The 21,713-nt window shown below is 37.3% G+C and overlaps 1 protein-coding gene across 1 annotated transcript in view; it reads right to left on the bottom strand.

Moving 5' to 3' along the window:
- Positions 1–3,524: 3,524 nt before the first annotated feature.
- The window catches only part of PTPN4 (protein tyrosine phosphatase non-receptor type 4), a 170,873-nt gene continuing 152,684 nt past the window's right edge, over positions 3,525–21,713 (bottom strand). The window contains exons 24-27 of the mRNA XM_040979127.1: positions 20,220–20,348; positions 17,482–17,630; positions 15,645–15,780; positions 3,525–11,076 (exon numbers count right to left, since the gene is read on the bottom strand). Of these exons, the coding sequence (XP_040835061.1) occupies positions 10,993–11,076; positions 15,645–15,780; positions 17,482–17,630; positions 20,220–20,348 (498 nt within the window). The 3' untranslated portion in view covers positions 3,525–10,992. The remainder of the gene's footprint in view (positions 11,077–15,644; positions 15,781–17,481; positions 17,631–20,219; positions 20,349–21,713) is intronic.

The raw sequence follows: 21,713 nt of genomic DNA, 5'->3' as shown, positions 1-21,713 counted from the left end.
TAAAAGACATGGTGAAATCTTCTCAGTGGGATCTAGCTTTCCATGCCCTGTTTGCTAAGTTAAACACCATCAAGACAGGACTCTAATTTGGAATGACTGACATCTTTATCTGGAAGGAGACTTTGACAAAGTAACGGGCACAACCAGAAAAAGATGTTTCTCAAAACAAATGGTGCACTATGACAACCCTGCCACATTGTTCACTTCTTTATGGTTTCTTGTTGCCATTGTTCATTATCATTTTCTATTTGTCTACTTTCCTGAATTTTTTAAGGCAGAATTACACAGAAAGATATTTCATCTGCAAGTTCACTCCCCAAGTGGTCTAAGTAGCCAAAGCTGAGGCAATCTGGAGCCAGGAGCCAGGAGCTCTTCCAGGTCCCCCACATGGGTGCAGGGTCCCAAAGCTTTGGGCATTCCTTGACTGCTTTCCCAGCTTTCTCCAGATTAGGAAAAATTTCCTTTATTATCTCATTAAATACATTTTAAAACCCAGCTTCTCTTTTTGCACTTTCTGGGACTCCAATAACTCTTATATTTGGCCTTTGAATAGTGTCTCTTAATTCTTGAATATTTTTTCAGCTTGACCCAGCTCTGCTTCTAGCTTTTTGATTGTTTCCCCATTGTGACAAGAAATATCCACTGACGTTTTAATTGGCCCCGTTGTGTCCTTCATTTTAAATTATAATTCGGCTTGATTTTGTTTCAGTGTTGGTATTTTTTAATTCCTTATTCCTCAAATCCCTGGTTATGCTTTCTTGTTGTTGAAAAGAAGCTTTATAAGTATTTTGAATTCTCTATGCCCCATTTTCTCGATGTATTCCTCAGTTAAATCAGGTTGGCAAGGGCTTTTCCTCCTTTGCTGGGAAGTCTTTAGTAACATTCATCGTGCCTTTGTCTCTTCTTTTGCTCTTGGTCATTGTACTTTTGGTTAGCAAGTTCTTCTCCTTAGGGCGGGTTTCTAAGCTGTTACCCACAGGTCTACAGTTCAATTTTACTTATCGAACACTTATTGGTACACAATTCTTAGTTTGCAGTCACTTGTGCTACTCCCTCCAGCAAGCTTCAGGTCTGGGCTGACGTTAGACTTCCATTGTGGTCTCTGCAGCCCCAGCTCCTGGCTCAGCACTCTCGCCTCCTCTGATCCCGTACTGTTGTTGCACCATTGCCTGTACAGTTCTTCCACTTCTGGTTTGAGCAGTTCCAGGATTAGGGAGACACCAGGTGTCCCAAATAAGTAGGTTACTGGTGGAGGTGATCTTACTGAAACCTGCTGGCTTTTAGGTCTGAGGGCCACATGGACTTATTTTGAATCATAAGATACTGAAGTTGGTATTATGTTTGATGTGGGACTAGTGCAATGCACTGAGCTTGGGGAGTTTGCTACCAGCTCGGTGCATGCATCAGCTCATTGTTGTACCTCCAGTGTCAAAGCCTTTGCCAAACTGTATAAAATGGCACCTGACGTGCCACTGGTGGAGTTCTGGATCTGCTGGCTATTAGGTCTGGGTGCTACCCGGATCTATTTTGGGAGGAACCTGTAGTTTGCTCATCATTACAATTCACTGCACCTGAAATGAGTTTTCTCCCAGCTTAGTGCATTCACAGTCCTGTTCCACAGCCTTTGCCTCTCTACACAAGATGGTTCACAATTTGGCTCTACTTTGTGTTTGGGCTTTGAAATCAACCCTGTTCTCGCACCGCCTGTTTCGGATCTGTTGCTTTGTCTCTGCTCCTGGTCAAATCCAACAAACGAGCTGAACGACCTCCTGAGATCCTGATGAATTCCCTTCCCACTTGGTTGCTGGTGGAGTTCTGGCTGCTGGTGCAGTTCAGATTGCCACTGGCTGAATGATGCTGGAATGTCTGGTTACTCCAACACCACCCTGTTGTTTCCTCTGCTTTCCTATGTCCCTCAGTCTCCAGGTATCCCTCTGCTGTTTGTCCTCTCCTGTTTCCTGGAATGTGCCTTCTCTGCTTCACCCTGGCTAATGTTTAAACATGTCCTCACCCTATTCTGCCATCTTGATACTCTTCCTAATTTAAACAATGCTCATTCTAAACCTTGATGATGGGTGTAAATACACTAATAAAGATGTATTGACATAGTGATTATAACATTTTTGATCTGGCTCCCTGCCTGTAGTCTGGGAAAGCGGTAGAGGATGGCCCAAAGGCCTTGGGAGCCAGCGCCCATGTGGGAGACCTAGAACAAAGTTCTGGCTCCATTTGGCTAGGTTCTGGCTGTCACAGTCATTTGGGGAATGAATCAGCAGATGGAATATCTTTCGTTCTCTCCTTCTCTCTGTACATTTGCCTTTTTACTACAAATAAGTAAAAACAAAAAAACAAGCAAAAATCCTATGCATCTTGATATGAAAGTGAGTGAGGTTATCAAAATGCACTCCAGGACTCCATAGGGAAAAAAACTCAGAAGTAATCAAGAAAGTTATGAAAAACTATTAACCTTAGAGAGGCTATATGAAATATTTCATGTATAAGATAAAGAAATTAAGCCTATAAAGTTTTAATAAATACATGGGAAAAATATTCTCCCACACTTTGAAGCATAAACTAATTTCCTCCAAGAACAGGAATGACATTTTTTTCCCCCTGAATATGCAGGTGCCCTATGACCTAACAATCCTACTGATAGGAAACATATCCTATGCATATACTGGCAATGAGTAATGAAAATATCTGCATAACAATTCTCATTGCAGCACTGCTTGTACATCACTGATTGCACATCCACATGTCCACCAATAAACCAAATCATGGTACATCCATGTGCAGAGTGATGAAAAAAACGAAGTAGGCCAGAATAAATGATAAGAAAATCTTCCAAGATGCAAAAGCAATTGTAGACTGTGCCGTATCTGCTGGCATCAACCAAATGTGCATGTATGCACAGACACAGGAGAAAATACAAGAGTCAAAGAGTTGTTGACTTGACAGGAATTTCTGCGGGAGTGTAGCATGGGACGAGGCCATCACAACTCCTCCTGGACCTTCCTCATGCTGCTGGAATCCTTACCATGTGCCTAAGAGCTCAGGCATCACCACAGATCTTTGTGTTCACTTTTTTACTTTTCCACAAAACCACTCTTACAGCTGAAAAATGGCACACCTGGATGTACTTGGGGAAGCTGTGAGGCCAGCTTTCAGGCCTTACCAGAGAGGTCCTTTTACTTACCTTCATGTAGGGGCTGGTGCTGGGACAGGAGAGGAGGTAAGCAGTGTTGTCTTTAAGCCTGCTTTCATCTCAATCTGTTAGTTCCCTGCTAACTTTCTTTTCCTCAGTTATAGCCAATATGTGAGCCTTAAATTCTAGAAATAAATTCCTTGCTTAGCTTTCTCTGATTCCTTCTAATTGATCACCCATTCCCAAATACAAATGTCAGAAAATCCAACAATAGTCCCATAAAATAATATGCAAAAGTCTTATATTTGAGGTTACTAAAGCACATTTTTATTTTGCAACTGAACATGAAGAGTCATAGCTAGAGTTGTTTTCATGTTTGTACCTGAACACGAGTTTCAATCAAAATGAAATATGGCCAACAAAATACATGTAACACCATTTCACATAATATAAACTGTTCCTTAGACTACAACAGTTTTGATGCAATTGGCATTTTTAACCCATCTGTCGTTAGTATTTGTAGCTACTTTAAACTCCAATTAATGGTAGGAGTCTTAAGTTTTTGCTGAGATGAAGATGTGCACAAGGCCTTTCAAGCTGTGTTCGCACACACAGGACAATTTTCAAACTATCCAGTGTTCACTAAATTCAAGCTTACACACTTTAAATGACTCCTTAGCTTTTCTCTTATGTATGAGAAGAAATCATATGGGAAAAGAGAGTTTCATGAAATGGGCCGGGAGTTTGCCGAAAACAATTAAAGGGCTAGTTAATTCCATTTTGCCACTAGGTGAAGTAGAATCAAACAATGAATGGTGACAGAAATGAAAAATTATCTTTTAAGTAGGAAACAAAATAGACTTTTGACTTGCCCCCTTTGTATTTACATTTAGCACCTTTAAAAAAAAATCCCAAATTAAAACATCCTCTACATAGAAATAATTTTAAAATTACTGCTTAAAAATATCATTGATGAGTATAAACTATTAGTCCTAAAATGAAGCCTACACTGTAGAAAATAAAGACTAGCTTTTTTAATTTGAAAAGTCCACAGCATAGATGATGACTAATCAAGGTCCTGATGCTGCACAACATGAGGCTGGACAGTTTTCATTATTTAAGCAGACAGATTCTACTGGCAGAAATGGCAAACAGCTTAATATAAACTGTTTCAGCTTCTAAAATCCTGCCTTCAACATATATACAAAAAGCATCAGGACTTCTGCCTCCTTACTTTCTTGTGGTGCAATATGTATTCAACCCTCAGGTACTACACTGAAAAATGGGTTTCCAAGTATTCATGTGATGTACAAAAGCTGCAAAGTGGAAATGATGAGTGTTAATCAAGCTCGGTTTAAAAACTAGCTGAGACAACTCCGGGTCCAGGCGCACAGCCAACTGGGTAGCCTTTGTGTACTATATAAATTACATAAAAGTGGCAAGGCTAAGATCATAGAAGTCATCTCTTAAATATCAAATAAGCTATCAAGAGATCATTATAAAGCATTCAAACCCAGGACCAATCTAATGATCTCTAGTACTAATGTGTCCCTCCCCACCCCCCATATTTACAAAACTCCTAAGATAGGTTCTATTTGTAACTGTATAAATTAGGTCAGTAGTAAGCATGAAATAAAGTGCTACTATTTGAAATTCAAGAAATTAATTTTACCATTGAAATTTGACCCACTCTACAGAATACAAGAATGAAAACATCTTGCCAACTCACTGAAGGATGGGAAAAAATGGGTGGTGCATCAGAGAATCCCAAAACTAGGCTGAAACATTTTTGTCCAGGAAGGCAACTAATGCTGGAACACTACATTTTGGAGTAGAAACTGTAAGAAAACAAACAAAAAAGTTTCTTTAAATAAAAGGTAAAATGAGCTCAACCGTGACTGCAGTGGATGTGGGAAATCACAAATTACCAACGATGGATCTCAGAGTTGCACAGGGCTATCTCCAGATAGCTTGCCAGAAATAATTTTATTTGGCAATATGGCACTTCATGTAAGGTTAGTACAAATAAAATTTGCCAAATTTTGCATACTCCTAGGGTGGACGGCACTCAACACTAGTCCTTTAACATCTTTAGTGAAGTTGAGGCTATCACTTCACAGTTTTCAGGATCTTTACTTTCCAAAGAGTGAAATTAGTGATCTGTAGAAAGGTGGGGGGTTGGAAGTGGGAATCAATGGAAGTCTGCTTCAATTCAAGCGTGAATGATAAATAATAAATAAAACTTTCAAAAGAAGCTGTCCAACAAATTAATCATGCCTACAGAAGTTGTTTAACAATAAGTTTCCCCTACCCCACCAACCAGGTGAACTACTGAATCCTGAAGCATATAAATAACTCCACTGTTACAAGTTAGAGATGGGTCCAAAGTTCTTACATGTCCAGGGCACTGATGAGAGAAAGGCAAAACCATTTATTGGGGTCGGGGCTTCCACACAGAATTACTGCAGTGAATCGTAGGCACAATTTTCTGGCTTCACAAAGTCATCCTTACAGCCATGTCCTCTCTTGGAGCTACCACAGTGACCCAGCCTGGAGACTTTCCTCCACAGTAAACACATGCAGTTGTGTATTGATCTGCACACAAAAACATCCTTCCACATGGCAGGCAGCTAAAATCCGGTTATTTTATGCTTAAAAACAGTGTGTGCAAAGCTTCTGGAAAGTTTCAGTTAGAGCTAAAACAAAATCAAAATGACAAAGAATGCATCTCCTTTTTGAAATATGCATCTTTGATAATGACCGCTCTTGCTTACCATGAAAATGACTTGTCTCCTAACACTACCTTTTGTGAAAGGAAGCACAATCATCTTCCTTTTCTTTCTTCAATCCTCTCCAGATTTTAAGAACTATCGTTTTGACTCAAGTCATAATTTGCAAGATACATTCAATTTCTTTACAGCATGAAAGACACACAAGTATCATTTTATCCCTTTTAAAGAATGAAAGTTAACAGTTTCAACTTTTTGTCCATAGAAAAATATTTGCTATATTATCTACACAATACTTAGCAAAAATTCTACAGCATTTAACAGAAAAATTTTAATGAACTTAACAAGGCTTTCAAATATTTTCCTTATTGTAGGTGAAATCTTTATAAAAAGGTTTCAGGAAGTTAAGTGTTTGAACTCCTCCCTCAAAACTGTAGTCTTTAGTTTTCAATACTCCATATCTTTAACTTTGGAAATAAGGACAGACTTAGCTCACTTATTGATATACCAAACCAAGTCTAGCCCATACTGATGACCACCCCTCAGCAGCTATCATTTCTACCTTTCCATTTAGTTTGGATTACCAAAGTCAAGACAATCATGAGTACAAAACACAGACTGTACACTGCAGTGGAAATACATAGAAATAACAGCAACAAATTTATACATGGAGACAGAAACAACTTTTGGGTATCTACCAAGCACAAACTAATCAAGACTGTGCAAATAAATGTCTAATCATGGCAGAAAGAGGCATCGGTTTTTGTCTTTGACAACACTGAAAGGCTCATTAGTTAGCAACTGCTGCTTAGAAAAAAGAAGTCTACATATAATGGAATATTGTGTTCATAACAGTTGCAGACCAAAACCACATAATTCAGGGGTTAATCTTTTGTGGGGTTTTTTTTGCTAAAATTGTTCAAATTATCTCATAGCAATTAGCCTTCAAAAGTGTATTAGGATTATATAAATTTCTTTACATGTACACAATTCTCTGATAATTTTATAAAACAGCTGCTGCAACAACAGCTGAACTGTGACTAAGACATCACAAAGTCTTTGCCACCAGATCAATCATTCAGATAAGAACCCAAGTCGGATTTAAGTAACACAGCTGTTTCATTTGGAGGAAGCACTACCTAAAAACGATTTAGATACTGTATTGAAGCCAGTGTGGGCAGTAAGCAATCTCAAGACAAAATACTTTGTTGATGCGGTAGCTTACGTAAAAGCAGGCAGTGTCATTGCTTATCTACAGCTTATCATCTTACTGAGAAGTTTATTTCAATACATATTCACCATAAAGTATTTACTATAAGTGAATTCAACAAAAATCCACCTGTACTACAAAATAATTATGAAAAAAGAAAAGAGCCTGTAAACATTCCTCACATTATTGTGGTATAAATATCTTTAGTGAATTCAAAATCACTTTGGCAACTTTACCATCAGAATACTTTAACTACTCAAAATACAGATATTAAATAGCACATCGTTATAAATTCAGGTTTCCTTCTCCCCTCCTAATATTATAAAACAAGTAATGTTTTAATTCTGTTACATGTTCACATTATGAACAGAAATTATTTCAGGTTACATTGGATATATAGTCTCTATTTTAATGCTTGTAAAACCTAGTCTCCTAATTGCAGTCCAGAATGTTTTCATACTGTATGTGTGTCAGCCTAAATACACTGCAGAAAATTATGGTTCACTGGTCAAACACAACTAGGAAACCGAATCAGGGTCCCAATTGGGACCACTTTCGAAGCCTACTTATTTGTAACGTAAGTGATGTCCCCTAAGGTTGTCATAGTTATGAAGTGACAACACTGCCGAAGTATGCTTCTCAAGCTGAAAGAGACTCAAATTCACAAAAACTTAACAATAGTAACTAGGTTACAATTTGCTGAAGGTCTAGTCTGATGCAAAGAATACCATACTGAGAATGAAAAAAATCCTAGATGGTAGAAGACCAGACTGACAAATCCTCTTGCTCTATGGGCACCTGCTTTCGTGACTACACACTTAAGTAATGCACTGAAATATTAGGTATTAGTTGAAACCTTCAAGCAGCTTCCTCAGTGGTTCTACACACCTTTTAACTTTTGCAGTCAGCTTTCACATAACAATAAATGTTCTTTTCACTCTTAATCCAAATCATCAAATTCCCTTCCCCAACCTTGTCCTAGCAGCTCAGATAAAAGAAGTTCTTTTGCCAACTGCTTCTGTTTGAATGGGTGCACCGGTTGAACAAGCACAACAAGTTTTCTTGTGAATGTAAAGTCTAATCCAAATTATCCCTCATCCTATCCACACAGGGCTGCCAGAAATCCAATGCTCTAACAACTTGAATGAAAACGCAAAGAACCCCTCCTAAATCAGAGGGAAGGATGCCTTAAACATTTAATTGGCTAAAGCTCCTTGATTAACTCCTTGATTAATTTCCACTAAAGTCAACACTGATTTCCTCAGTGGGATGGGGTAGGGGTGGGGCCACAGGGCTGGAGATGGGTAAGGACAGCTAGTGGATCAGGTGAGTAGCCTAACAATTTTGGTATTCAATTACACAACAACACATTGGTAAGAATGGAGTTGAAAAGTACTTTGTATATGAAATGCATTTAAATTAGTAAGCAGGCAAAAAACAAAACGAAAACCCTCTAAACTGTAATAGATAGTCTTACCTGTTGGGGAAATAGTGAAACATGTATGTAGCATATTTAGCTTAAGCAGTTGTGAAGGATACCTTAAATTTAACTAAGATCCCAATAATAATACTTCTAATAAAGGATCTTTTCTATACACAAGAATACTGATAAAGAAGTGGCTCTGAGATTAAAAATCCACATTGGAGACATTTAAATATATGTCTACACTTCTAATACATTATCATTGAAAGACAAGCATTAAGGGAGCAGTGCTCGTTGCCAACAATTTGAGCTAACTTCAGCATGGGAAACAAAGCCCTGAAGAACTTCCCAGTCAGGTCATCTGTTTACAATTACATCACCATCATCTTTTTACCTATGGCTGTCATATTTTCCTTCCAGTTACAGACATTTAATCAGATGAAAAACTGCCCAAACAGTTACTATTTAATATATAGGCCTCAACAGAATTTTGCTTTTTCGCTTTTTAATGTGTCAGTTTATAGCAGCCTAAATTACATTTATCTGTTGGAAGAGAATGGGATGTTCAAATAAGACTACATTTAATTTACTATCTTATATTGAGTTGATTATGAAATAGATAAAAGGAAACAATGGAATTATATTTCCATCTTTCTTTAAAAAATACAAAATATTTTAATATAATAATTTATTTGGTATTGTGGCTGTTAATGTTTAGGAGCTTAACTTCCTGAAATTTTCCCTTATGGATTTTGGCCATATGAAATGATGTCATTTAGATTACACTGAAGATTTGTAAATATACATTTTCCCCTTATACTAAAAACCATTCCAAAAGAACTACCATTTCATTCTAAACTTTAGCAAGACTATACAGAACCATTCAGAAACCATTAAAAAAATCAATCAATTTTAAGCACAATCCATGTAAAGCGACTGTGTAAGCAACTTTGACGAGGTGATGAGATTTTCGCTTAGGTTAAACTGGGCCATGTAAAAGTTCTCTCTCAACTTAAAAACAAAAAAGCCCAAAGAGGAAAATATACACACTGTTGATGGGATCAGATCCTTGTTCAGCAGGTCCTGATCACACTGGATCGTCCAATCTCTTTCCCATAATGCTTACAATCTGGCAGGTATACATGACAAGAAAATCTTAATTTTAGTTATTGAGGGATGAACATTATAAATTATTCAGCCATTTCATTCCTCACTTAAGAGAATCCCAAACAGTGTAAAGAATGTTGACAGCACTGACATCAATTTCAGATTAACCATTTCATTATAGATGGGAATGAATCATAATGAACTAATCGTTCCTTAACTTTAGCTGAGGGTATTACCAAGTTTAACCCTACTTTGTAGGTCAGACATTTGTGAAGTTGGGAGTAAAATAAATATGGCATCTGAATAAAGCATCTTTTTAAGCTGAGCTGATAAGCTGTAATCCCTGTCCCTCAGTGACGGAATGTGCAGATTCTGAATCATTCCATAGCAGCAGAGCACACACTCAGTAGCACAAATTATCTTTGCTTCTTACAGCAAAATACAAGTACTAAGAAGAATTTCCTCACTCTTCTTTGACTGCATAACTCTCAATACAAGAAGCTGTTTTTAAAAATGTTAACTCACTCAAAATGCATAAAAATGTAAGAATGTACAATATACACACATACCTCCTAGTAGGGTCAAATGAGTGCCTTTTCATTAGACATACAAAGATGTCTCAAGGCACTTAAGGGGTTAAGACACAATGCATGCATTCCTTTACATCAAGTATGTGAAGTCACATGATTTGGAATAAGCCAACCTTATGATAAATATAGGTTACATTATTAAATCCAAGAAAATGTGTAGATTCATATTTATACTTTCTAGAAGATGCTGGTAAATGGACAATGTGCAGCATTTCCTGGGAACAGCAAATCCCGCCTTTCTTCTTTTGAACAGCAGGTCTCTACAGGGGACGTGTAGGGAAAGATGTGCTGCATCCATAGGCAGTGTACTGGCTAATATTGAGAATGATATTGCTAAAATTCAAAAAATAAAATCTGGTTATCAGTATAAGTACATGAACTGCTGGAAAAGACCAGAGCTGACTCCTGACGTTTGCTTCTTTTTGCTTTCAAAATACAGACGTGTAGCAGAGATGATGAGAATTCAGAGCCTTGTTTGTGGCAATTCTACCAGAAAGGGACTGCATGGCACCACCACAGAATTTCATACATTACCCTGAACATACTCAGTTATTCACTTTCTGTTCGGAGCAAAGCATGAAATAGTCTTCAAACACATGAGTTACAGATTTTGAAAGAGTGACTTTTTTTTTTAAACATAAAGTGCAACAGTGCTGAAGTTTTCAAAAGTTTTTTTGAGTTCTTCATTTTTTTCTTTTGTTAGATGCCATTTCCTGTGAGCGGTATTATGGCACAGTGAATATAATGAAAAGCAGTTTTCCAACACATATTCCAAATCTTTTGCTTTCTCATTTATTTGTTGATGTTAAGGGTTTAATAAAGCCTTCTTCATAAACTTTCAAAATAGCTTCACACACAAATCTGTACTGACTCTGAAAAATAAAAGTATATAAAACAGAATTGATCAGAAAAATCAGTGTACAAAAAAATAAAAAAAACCAAAAAAACAAAAAACACCACCCCAAACTCATTAGGCTTACTTACAAAAGAAATGCAAAGTCAAACAGTATAGGCATACTGTTTTCACCTAACAACCTAATATACTGACAAAAAGTAAAACAATGATAACATTTTGTTGATAAAAATGCACTGACACACTGCTGGTAGGGACGGTAAAATCCTGCAACTCCTAAGAAGAAGAATTGAGCAGCTTCTAGCAAAATCATATTTATTTGTTGACCTAGTACTCCTTCTTATAGGAAAATATCTAAAAGATAAGCTGGAAAGAGAAACCGAAACATATACTGGTTCATCAAAATAACAAAATACTGCTAGCTGGTAAAAACAAACAAAACAATAAAAAACAAAGAACAAGTCTACAGATCACTATAGAATGATTCCAGGATATTCTGTCAAATAAAAAAAAATTTAAGACAGATAAATGTATGCATAATTTTAAAAAGCAAGGAGATATAAATAATGGGGGACTTTAACACTCCACTTTCATCAATGGGCAGATCACCTAGACAAAAAAAATCCATAAATGGACCTAACTGGTATCTACAGAAAACTAACTCTACAGCTGCAGAATTACTACAAACAGCCAAATGCTAACAAATTGGAAAATCTGGAAGAAATGGACACACATAATCTACTGAAATCGAGTATAATGACAGAAAACCTAAATAGACCAATACTAATGTGGAGATTGAATTAGTAATAAAGACCTTCAAAAGAAAGAAAAGTGTAGGACTAGATGGCACTATTGAACGCAACCAAACTTTCCAATTCTCAAACTATTCCAAACTAAGGAAAGTAGGGAAATCCTCATGAAGTCAGGATCACCTTAACTTCAAAACCATAAAAAGATACAATAAAGAAAGAAAAGTATAGACCAATATCCTTGATGAACAGATGCAAACATCCTCAACAAATTACTAGTTAACTGAATTCAATAAAATATTAGAAAGATCATTCACCTTGATCAAATGGGATTTATCCCTTATTGAATATAATACAAATCAGTAACTATGATACATCCTTTTAACAAGCTGAAGAATAAAAATCATATGATTATTTCAATAGATGTAGAAGAAGCATTTGGCAAACACAGCATCCTTTCATGATAATGATAAAAAAAAAAAACCCTTAGGCAAAGCAGGTAAAGAAGGTACATTCCTCAATACAATTAATGATATGTATGAAAAACCCAAAGCCAACATCATATTAAATGGGGTAAAGTTGGAAGCATTTCCACTATGATCCAGAACCAGACAAGGATGCACATTCTAATCACTGCTATTCCATATAGTGGTGGAAGTTTTAGCCAAAGCCATTAGGCAAGATAACGAAATCAAGGGGATAGAAGATGGAAAGGCGGAAGTCAAATTATTCCTGTTTGCAGATGACAGGATTGTCTGCATGAGAAACCAAAAGACTCTACTAAGAGAATACTGGAACTCATAAGAGTTTGGTAAAGTTGTAAGACATAAGATTAATACACAAAAACCAACAACTTTTATATGCATGTAAAATCAGTCCCATTCACAATAGCTGCAAAAAAGCCCTAATACTTTGGAATAAATTTAACCAAGATGTATTTATGTTAAAAATTCTAAAACATTAAAGAAAAAAATAGAAGATGACACCAACACACACACACACTGCCATACACGTGGACTGGCAGAATTAATATAATCAAAATGTCCACTATAATGAAAGCAATTTACAGATTCAATGTGACTCCAATTAAAACACCTACAACACTCTTCTCAGATCTAGAAAAGATGATGTTATAATTCATATGCAAACATAGGAGGTCCAACATTCCAAAACAATTGAAACAAAACAGAACAACAACAACAAGCTGGAGGCATCACAATAGCAGATTTCAAGATGTCCTATAAGGGAAGTTTATTTTAACAGACTAGTACTGATACAAAATGTGACTTCTAATCAATGGAATAGAATAGAAATCCCAGAAATAAACTTAAAGCAGCTAGCTAATTTTTGACAAAAGAATGGACATCAATCCCGGAAAAGGGCAGTTTCTTCAACAAATGGTGCTGAGAAAATTGGGATCTATGTGTGTAGAAGTACAAAACAAAACCCCTATCGTATAGCTTATTCAAAATCAAAATGGATCAAGGAACTAAATCTATGACCTGATAACATGAAATTACTAGAGAAAAACATTGGGGAAACTGCAGGGCACAAGCATAATTAAAGATTTCTTGGAAAAGACCTTAGAAGCATAGGCAGTTATACCAAAGATAAACATACAGGATTATATTAAGCCAAGAAACTTCTGTGCTACAAAGGAAATACTCAACAAAATGAAGAAATAACCAACAGAATGTGAGAAAATAATTTGCAAATTATGCAACTATAAATAGCTCAACAAACTTAAGAACAACAAAATAATCAAGTTATATAATGGGCAAAGGACATAAAACAGGCAATTTTCAAAGGATGAAACACAAATGGCCAATAAACAAATGACAAAAAAAAATACTCAAGATCTTTAGCCATCATGAAAATGCAAATAAAAACCACCTCACCCCAGTTAGAATGGCTATCATCTGAAAATTAAGAAAACAGTGAGTGCTGGCAGGATGAGATGACAAAAAGGTACTATATTCCACTCTAGGTGGGAACTAGTAGAACCATTAAAAGGGGACAGTCTGGAGATTACTCAGAGATCTGAAAACAGACTTACCCTATGACCTAACCATCCCATTACTCTGGGCATTTATCAAAATAAATGAAGGCAAGATTGAGTTAGCTGTACTCCATGCTCACTGTAACTCAATTAACAGTAATTAAGAATCAGAATCAACCCAGATGTCTATCAACTGATGACTGGGTAAAGAAAATTTGATACGTATAAACTATGAAATCTACTCAGCCACAAAAAAGAACAAAATGCAACAAAATGGGTACAATTGGAACCCATTAAGCTTAATGAGATAAGCCAGTCCCCAAAAGACAAAGATGTTTTCTCTGATCTCTAATACATAAAGTAAAAAATATGTAATCTATATATTGACATGCAGTAATTTAATCACAGATTAGTCTGTCTACATTACTGTGGAACAGTTTTTTTTAAATACTTGCTACCTTTTGAAAATTCTACTCAATGGAATGATAAGCCTGTGATTGTGAAGTGAAATCAAAGTATGCCATTTTACAAGCTAAAAAAAAAAAAGGAATAATGAGGGCGGGGGGGGGGGCAGGTAGGAAAGATCATTAGCCTCTCCTTTATACTGTGAAATATGTGAAATCTGTTCATTTTATAAAGTAAGTTTTAAACAAAATTTTTTAAAAAGGGAAGCATATATCATTAATATTTTGTCCTTCAAATGACACAGCTGATATAGTGAGAAATCAGAAAGGAAGAAAACACTTGTAAATCACAAATCTGGGAAGAGACTGTATACTAAAAATAAAGAAAGTCTTACACCTAAACTCTGAAATGACAACCCAATTTAAAAACAGGCAAGAGACTCAAAGAGACAGAAGTCCAAAGGAGATACACAAGTAAATGGCCATTTATCACATAACAATATGTTAGATATCATCAGTTATTGGAGAAGTGTAAATCAAGCCATAGTGAGATATCACTTCATATCCACTAGGATGCCTAACATCTGTCCATCTCTCTCTTCACACACATTCACTCCTAGAACATAATTATAAATCAGTGAAGAATTTAAAAAGTAAGTAAATCCTTAATTTCTAGTGTCTGTTGCTTTTGTTGTTGCAACTCAAGTCCTTACGTAAAAAGAAAGGCAATTCCACAGAGCTGTTTCATTTCTGAAAGCAGGTTTGTCAGGATTCCCCAGTGCAGGGAGGTTATCATTTTCAGCATTCCTCTTGCCTAAGTAATAGGCAAATTCCTCTTTACCTGTTTGAGTACTCAAGATATAATGTGCTAGGCAACTTGCATGCTAGGAAACCTTTCTCTGTGAAAGGTCGGACACTAAGAAATTACAGGGCATATGCTATTTGCTGTAAATTTTTTATGATGGGATGGATTATGACTATTTCAGATTTTTACATATTAAATTTTCCTTAGGTAATGAAACCACTAAATAGAGTAGGAATAATAAACAACAGGAAAAAAAAGCAAACAAAAAAATGATCAAAATACCTACTATTCCTTAGGAGTATAAACAAAGGCTATCCACCATGACCAATTGAGTGTCACTCTTATTCCTGCAGATTACATTTTGTTATACTCTGATTATTAGCCATCACAGTCTGCTGTTCTGGTGTGAATGTAGACATGAGTAATCCATAAACAAATAAACATGTCTGTGTTCCACTATAACTTTATTTGCAAAGACAGTGGCAGGCCAGATTTGGTTGGTGGGCACCAGTTTGCTGGCCTCTGTGCTAAGGGTTAAAAGCTCCTGGTAAGGAATTAAAAAGATAAAAATAGGATTTAGAACGTAAGTGGTCATTCAGGACACACGTGGACATGAAACAAAGCACTTACAGGTGTTTGGATCATCATGGCTCGTTGATCTCTCATTGTTCTCACAATGTCTAATGGATAAACTGGCTGATTGCATTCAATGAGACACATGGCTGTTTCCATAGTGATAAGAACTCCAGTTCTTCCAATTCCAGCACTGAAGAGACAAACGTGGACAAGGTCTTGGTGATACTATTCTGTTAAACTTCTTGCAACAATCAAGTTAGTTTTTAAAACAAAATTTAATTTGCATTAAATTTTAGCACTGAGTCTTTTTTTTTTTTAAGCACTGAGTTTTGAACATGAATGTAGAAGCTATGGGAGACTTAAGATATGAAATGAGCAAATATGTTTCACGAATTTTTGCCACTTTGTTATCTCAGATATTTTGTCTACAATGTTTTGAAGCTTTCAGATTTCCTCTTAAAATGTTAGAAATTTTAAGGCTAAGAGATATTTCAATATATTCTCAATGAACCACTTCACAACGACGGTCGTAACAAGAGCAGACTCTCCCCTTTACCCTGAGTCAGGGGCAATCACTGTATTTGGCCCTTTGAAGGCAGAAAGGCATGTGGGGCTGAAAGGAAGGAATGGTATCTGCCTCTGTTCGCCTGCAGTCTATAAGGACATTTGGCAGTGGGGTAGGCAGGTCTGCTGAGCCGATGGCCATTAGTCCATCAAAATGTCCCCTTTTCCAAGATGGCATCTTGTTCTATATGGGACCTAAACAGTGTGTGTGTTTGCAGGGTTGGGTGGATCATGACCTGAAAACATGGATATTGTTTTCTGCCTGTGGAATTTCTGAAGGTGCTATATAATTCCCAGGTTGTTTCATGCCTGGAGAGGCACCCTCCTTCCTTATTAATTAAGAGGCCAACAACCAGGGGTCTTGCATGTTCTCTCTTTTTCCCTCTCTCCCATGGGCAGTGGTATTTCTCTGTGTGGAGCAACTTGTTTACAAATGTGCATGTCTCCACTGGCTCACCTTTTACACAAAAATTTGAATTGTGTTTTTGCACACTGTATGTGCTTCCACTTAGAATGCTTGTCTGGGTGCAAGAATGTGTAGAGAAATAAACATTTCCCTTAGATCACATGAGTAGCCTGGCCCTAAAAAAGGAATGAATGAGTACCAAGTAAATAACGTAAGAGAGGCCTCAGATAAGGAAGGAGTACCCTGTTGGGAGGAAAGGAATGTAAATCTCAGACTGCTATTTAATGCCTGTGCTGTGGTCTGAACCTGCCCTCCTCCCGCCTGCCGCATTCATATATGGAATCCTGATTACTAATGAAGACATGGACACGAACAAGATGAGTAAGTCACCAGCTTAGAATCCTCGTCGATGAGATTAGGACACCCTTTGTGCTGTCTAGGAACACAGCATCTGTCTTCTCTGGGGGGATGTAACAAGGCACCATCTTGGAAGCAGAGAGAGCGACACCACCTAAACTAGATTTACAGGTTTTCTGATCTCAGACTTCTCAGCCTCACGATTCTCAGCAACAAATTGGCATTTGTGTAAATGTCCAGGCTCAGGCATTTTGTTATAGCAGCAATACTGTACTTCCAGCAAATCTAAGTTACTATGAATTACAGGACACATTGCAATTTCAGAGATGTTTAAATATAGGAAGGATATACCTCTAAGAGTTGGCACAATAAGTCTTTTATCTGAGTTTCTGCTAATCATGTATTGGAACATACCTTGTCTTTACCTTTAAGCTGAGATTTTAAGTCCTCACCAACTTTTGTAATGAGAAGTACAGCATACGAGCAAAATAAAATAGATTCTGTTTTAAGCATGGCATACTGACTTAGTCAGTTACTCATTCATAAAAGACAAGAACAGAATACCTGCAATGAACAACAATAGGTTCTTCCTTGCCAGCCCTTTTATTTCGGACATGACAAACAAAATCCAAGAAGTCACTTGAATCATCGGGGACTCCGTGGTCAGGCCAGGCTATGTACTGGATCTGAGTGACTTGACGACTCTCATTTTTCTAAGTGAAAATGAAAACTTAATGTACCTTAACTTAGAAATTATCTTTAAATATAAATGTTAATTCCACTTCAATTTTAGAAGGAAAGAAAACTGCTTTCCACTAGCCAGGAAAGTACTGTATAAACTCAGTAAAACTCAAAACAGCAGAAGGAAAAAAAAATTACAAAAATAGATGTTTCCACTTAAGTATTGCCTACATGCATTACTACTTTTTATAACAATTCAGTTTTGGCATTTGTGAAATATTTTTAGGATTATTATTAAAGAAATTAATAACTAGAGAAATGTTTAATGAAAACTATGAAGTGTTAAGTGTGCAAAAATCTTAACATGAAGATATTCTTGGTGAATGAATTTAGGTGGATCCTGCTAAAACACAGGTAAACTCATGGAAATTAAACAGTAAAATCACAAAGACAATGTAGGCTATAATTAGATATCATACTACCACAAATGCAGAACAAAGATTCACTCTTTTTGGAGGAGCTAATTTTTGTTCAAATGGTTCAAATCTTGACTTTGTCAATATGAAGGCAATCTGCATAGCTAAAGGACAGTCTTATGTTGAAAGGAGTTTGAAAGAGGACCAGTAACTCCCCTATTCTGCTCCTTGGCACCACATGAACAGTAACTGCAAGCCAGTCATTCAAGACTAGGAATCCGTTTATTGCCATTTACATTAAACACAGCTTCCTGAAAAGACCATGAAAACAAAAGGCAATCAAGACTTGGGGTAGTACCTGTTCCCCTTTAATCCATGTATGTATGTACTGATGGTAGCAATTTCTCAGTTATATTTAGCTCAAATTCTGGAAACTAGTTTGTGTCTTAGCATTGTTCTGAGGAACTCAGGTTGTGTAAAGAAATGTCACTGTAGTCCATAATCCACAGGCAGAGTATAACTGGCTACACTGAAGATGGGTATTCTATATAAAGGTTTTCTTTCATTATCTGTTTGGGAAAGCTAACTGTTCTTTTGGCTTGTTTTATTACATTAGACAATGAAGTACACAGTATTTGCCCTCAGACCCTAAATTGATTCTGATTGAATCTCTGGCCTGTAAGATACTGAAGTATAATTTTTAAATCCTCTATAACTTCAGTTTTAGTCAATACTAGATTTTTTTTTCTATAAATTAGTAAAATTTGTGGCTCCTTTCATTCTGGTCAGTAAGGCCCTGTCACTTCAGACTCTTTTAACCTTACTTTTTATACCATATGTATTTGAGAAAGATAGCAGGTGAGTGAATATACACTTCCAACTATTGGTACATGCTCCAAACTGGTTTCATCTTACAAAGCTGGAGCCAAGTCCCAGGTTACGGCATAAACACAACCTCTCAAGCCATTGCCTCCCAGGGTCTCCATTAGCAGAATGTTAGAATCAGGAACTGGAGTCAAATACTAAATGTGAATCCAGGTATTATGATATGGGACATGGCTACTAGGCTAAATGTCTATACTTTCTTTAATTGTTTCACGAGTGACATTTCCAAAGGCTTAATGGACTGCTTAGAATGCATGTAACCCATGTCAGAATGCAAGTATGAGTCCTAGGGACTCAGCTTCTGATGAAGCTTTCTGCTAGTGAGCCTGGGAAGGCAGCACATGATGGTCTTTGTACTTGGGAATCCTGCCACCTATGTGGGAGACCAGGATGGCATTCCTGTGTTCTGGCTTCACTCAGGCCCAGTCCCGGCTCATAGGGATAGCTGGGGAGTAACCTGCAGTCTCTCCCTGTCACTTTGAAAAATGAATCAACTTTCAAGAAGCTGCACATATAACTGTTAGCAGCCTGAGAAGATGGGCAGTATGACACTTTCTTATTAGGATATACTTCTTGATCAGTTTCTATTTCTGGCTGAATTCAGAGGACAAGATGAGCAACCCAAGAAGAGCCAGCTATTAAAAAGCTACAATTGGGGGCTAGTGTTGTGACATAGTGGGTTAAACTGCTGCCTCCAAAGCTGGCATCCCATACTAGAGCACTGCCTCTTGTCTCAGGTGTTCCATTTCCAATCCTGCTCCCTCTAATGTGTTTGGGAAGGGAGAAGTACCTGGGGCACTATCACACATGTGGGAGATCAGAGCTCCCAGTTCCTGCTTTCAGCCTGGTCCGGCCAACTGCTATTCAACCAACAGTAATCAATGTGCAAATTTTATGGATGTAATGATTTTTGCAAATATTTGTTTTTATTGGAAAGGCAGATCTATGGAGATAAGGAGAGAAAAGTTCTTCCATCTGCTGATTCACTCCCTAAATGCCCACAAAGGCCAGAGCAGAGTCAATCCGAAGCCAGGAACCAGGAACTTCCTCCAGGTCTCCCACATGGGTGCAGGGTCACAAGGCTTTGGATCGTCCTCAACTGCTTTCCTAGAGCTGGAAGGGAAATGGAACAGCTAGTATATGAACCTGCGCCCCCCTGGGATCCCAGGGCACACAAGGCAAGGACTCCAGCCACTATGCTAGGCCCTAAAAATTTCTTATAACAAAGCATGCTCTTGGTCTGTTACAAAATATTTTAAGATTTCAAAGTCTTTACCTTGACCACAATGGCTCTAATGCATGGAGAGCCTGTCTTCTTACCTCTTGGTTAAATAATGTCATCTTCCTGAAGATGTAGGCAGTGTTCCCTTCTTCTGAGTGGCAGGTGACTTGGTAGCATCCATAGGATAAACTTCCTGTGGGTTCTGGCCAATACTGGTGACATTTAACCTGACATCAGTAAAATTAAATAAAATTATCTACATATATGAATCAAACTCTACAATTTTTAAAATGTTTTGATTTTTAATAACTTTCCGTCTTATAGATAAGGAATAAGAATAATTTAATGAATTCATACATACTTTATATAGATCTGTCAACTATTGAACTTTTTGGTCACTTTTTTCCCTTTTGTAGCAACAAAAAATTTGTCTAGCTATTTATTTATTTATTTTTTAAGAAAACAGATTATTCTATAAAAGCAGAGTGACAGAGCTATATCTTCCATTTGTTGGTCCACTCCTCAAACGGTTGCAATAGCTAGGGCTTAGCTAGCGGTAGGTCACACTAAAGCCAGGACTGAGGAACTCCATCTCCCTCATGGTTGGCAGAGACCCAATCTGTTGTTGGATCCTAATCTGTTGGGCCCTAATCTGTTGTTTTCCTATGCACTTCAGCAGAAAGATGGAGTGGAAGCAGAGGAACCAGGACTCAAAACTGCACTTTGATATGGCACACTGGCATCCTAAGTGCAGCTTAACCCACACACCACAACTATCCATAGGTACATTTGTAGACTAAAAATACTCTGATTAATTTTTAAAGATTTTTTAAACAGCTTTAATCACACATAGTTTATGTACTATATGGCTGAGTCACTTAAAGTACACAATTGTTTCTGTTATGTTTAAGAGCTTTGAAATCATCACCAAAATCCTATTTAGAACATTTTTACGACAATCAAAAGAAACCCTATACCCACTAACAGTCACTGTATATTTTACCAAGTCTCATTCCTCTTCCCTCAACTTCTTAAACAACCACCAATTTATTCTCTGGGGCTACAGATCTGATTAGTGTAAATATTTCACATAAATGAAATTATGTAATACGTGCCCTTTTTTGTCTTTCAGTTGGCATATTTTCTAGGATTAGTCATGCTGAAGTACATATCAATATTTCATTCTGTTTATTGCCACATCATAGTTAATTGTAAGAATATCCAACATTTTACTTGGTACATTTGAGTTATCCACCCCCCTTTTTAAAGATTTTATTTATTTATTGGAAAGTCAGATATACAGAGAGGAAGATCCCCCCTCCGATGATTCACTCCCCAAGCGACTGCAACGGCCGATGCTATGCCGATCCGAAGCCAGGATCCAGGAACTTCTTCTGGGTATCCCACACGGGTGCAGGGTCCCAAAGCTTTGGGCCGTCCTCAACTGCTTTCCCAGACCACAAGCAGGGAGCTGGATGGGAAGTGGAGCTGCCGGGATTAGAACCAGCGCCCATATGGGATCCCTGCGCATTCAAGGTGAGGACTTTTAGCCACTAGGCCATGCCGCTGGGCCCTTATTTCCCTTTTTTAAC

The sequence above is a fragment of the Ochotona curzoniae genome, unplaced genomic scaffold, assembly GCF_017591425.1.
Source record: "Ochotona curzoniae isolate NIBS_2020 unplaced genomic scaffold, NIBS_Ocur_1.0 contig_3037, whole genome shotgun sequence".
NCBI lineage: Eukaryota > Metazoa > Chordata > Mammalia > Lagomorpha > Ochotonidae > Ochotona > Ochotona curzoniae.
The sequence above is the reverse complement of the archived record's forward strand: the minus strand, read 5'-3'. Positions and strand labels throughout refer to the sequence as shown.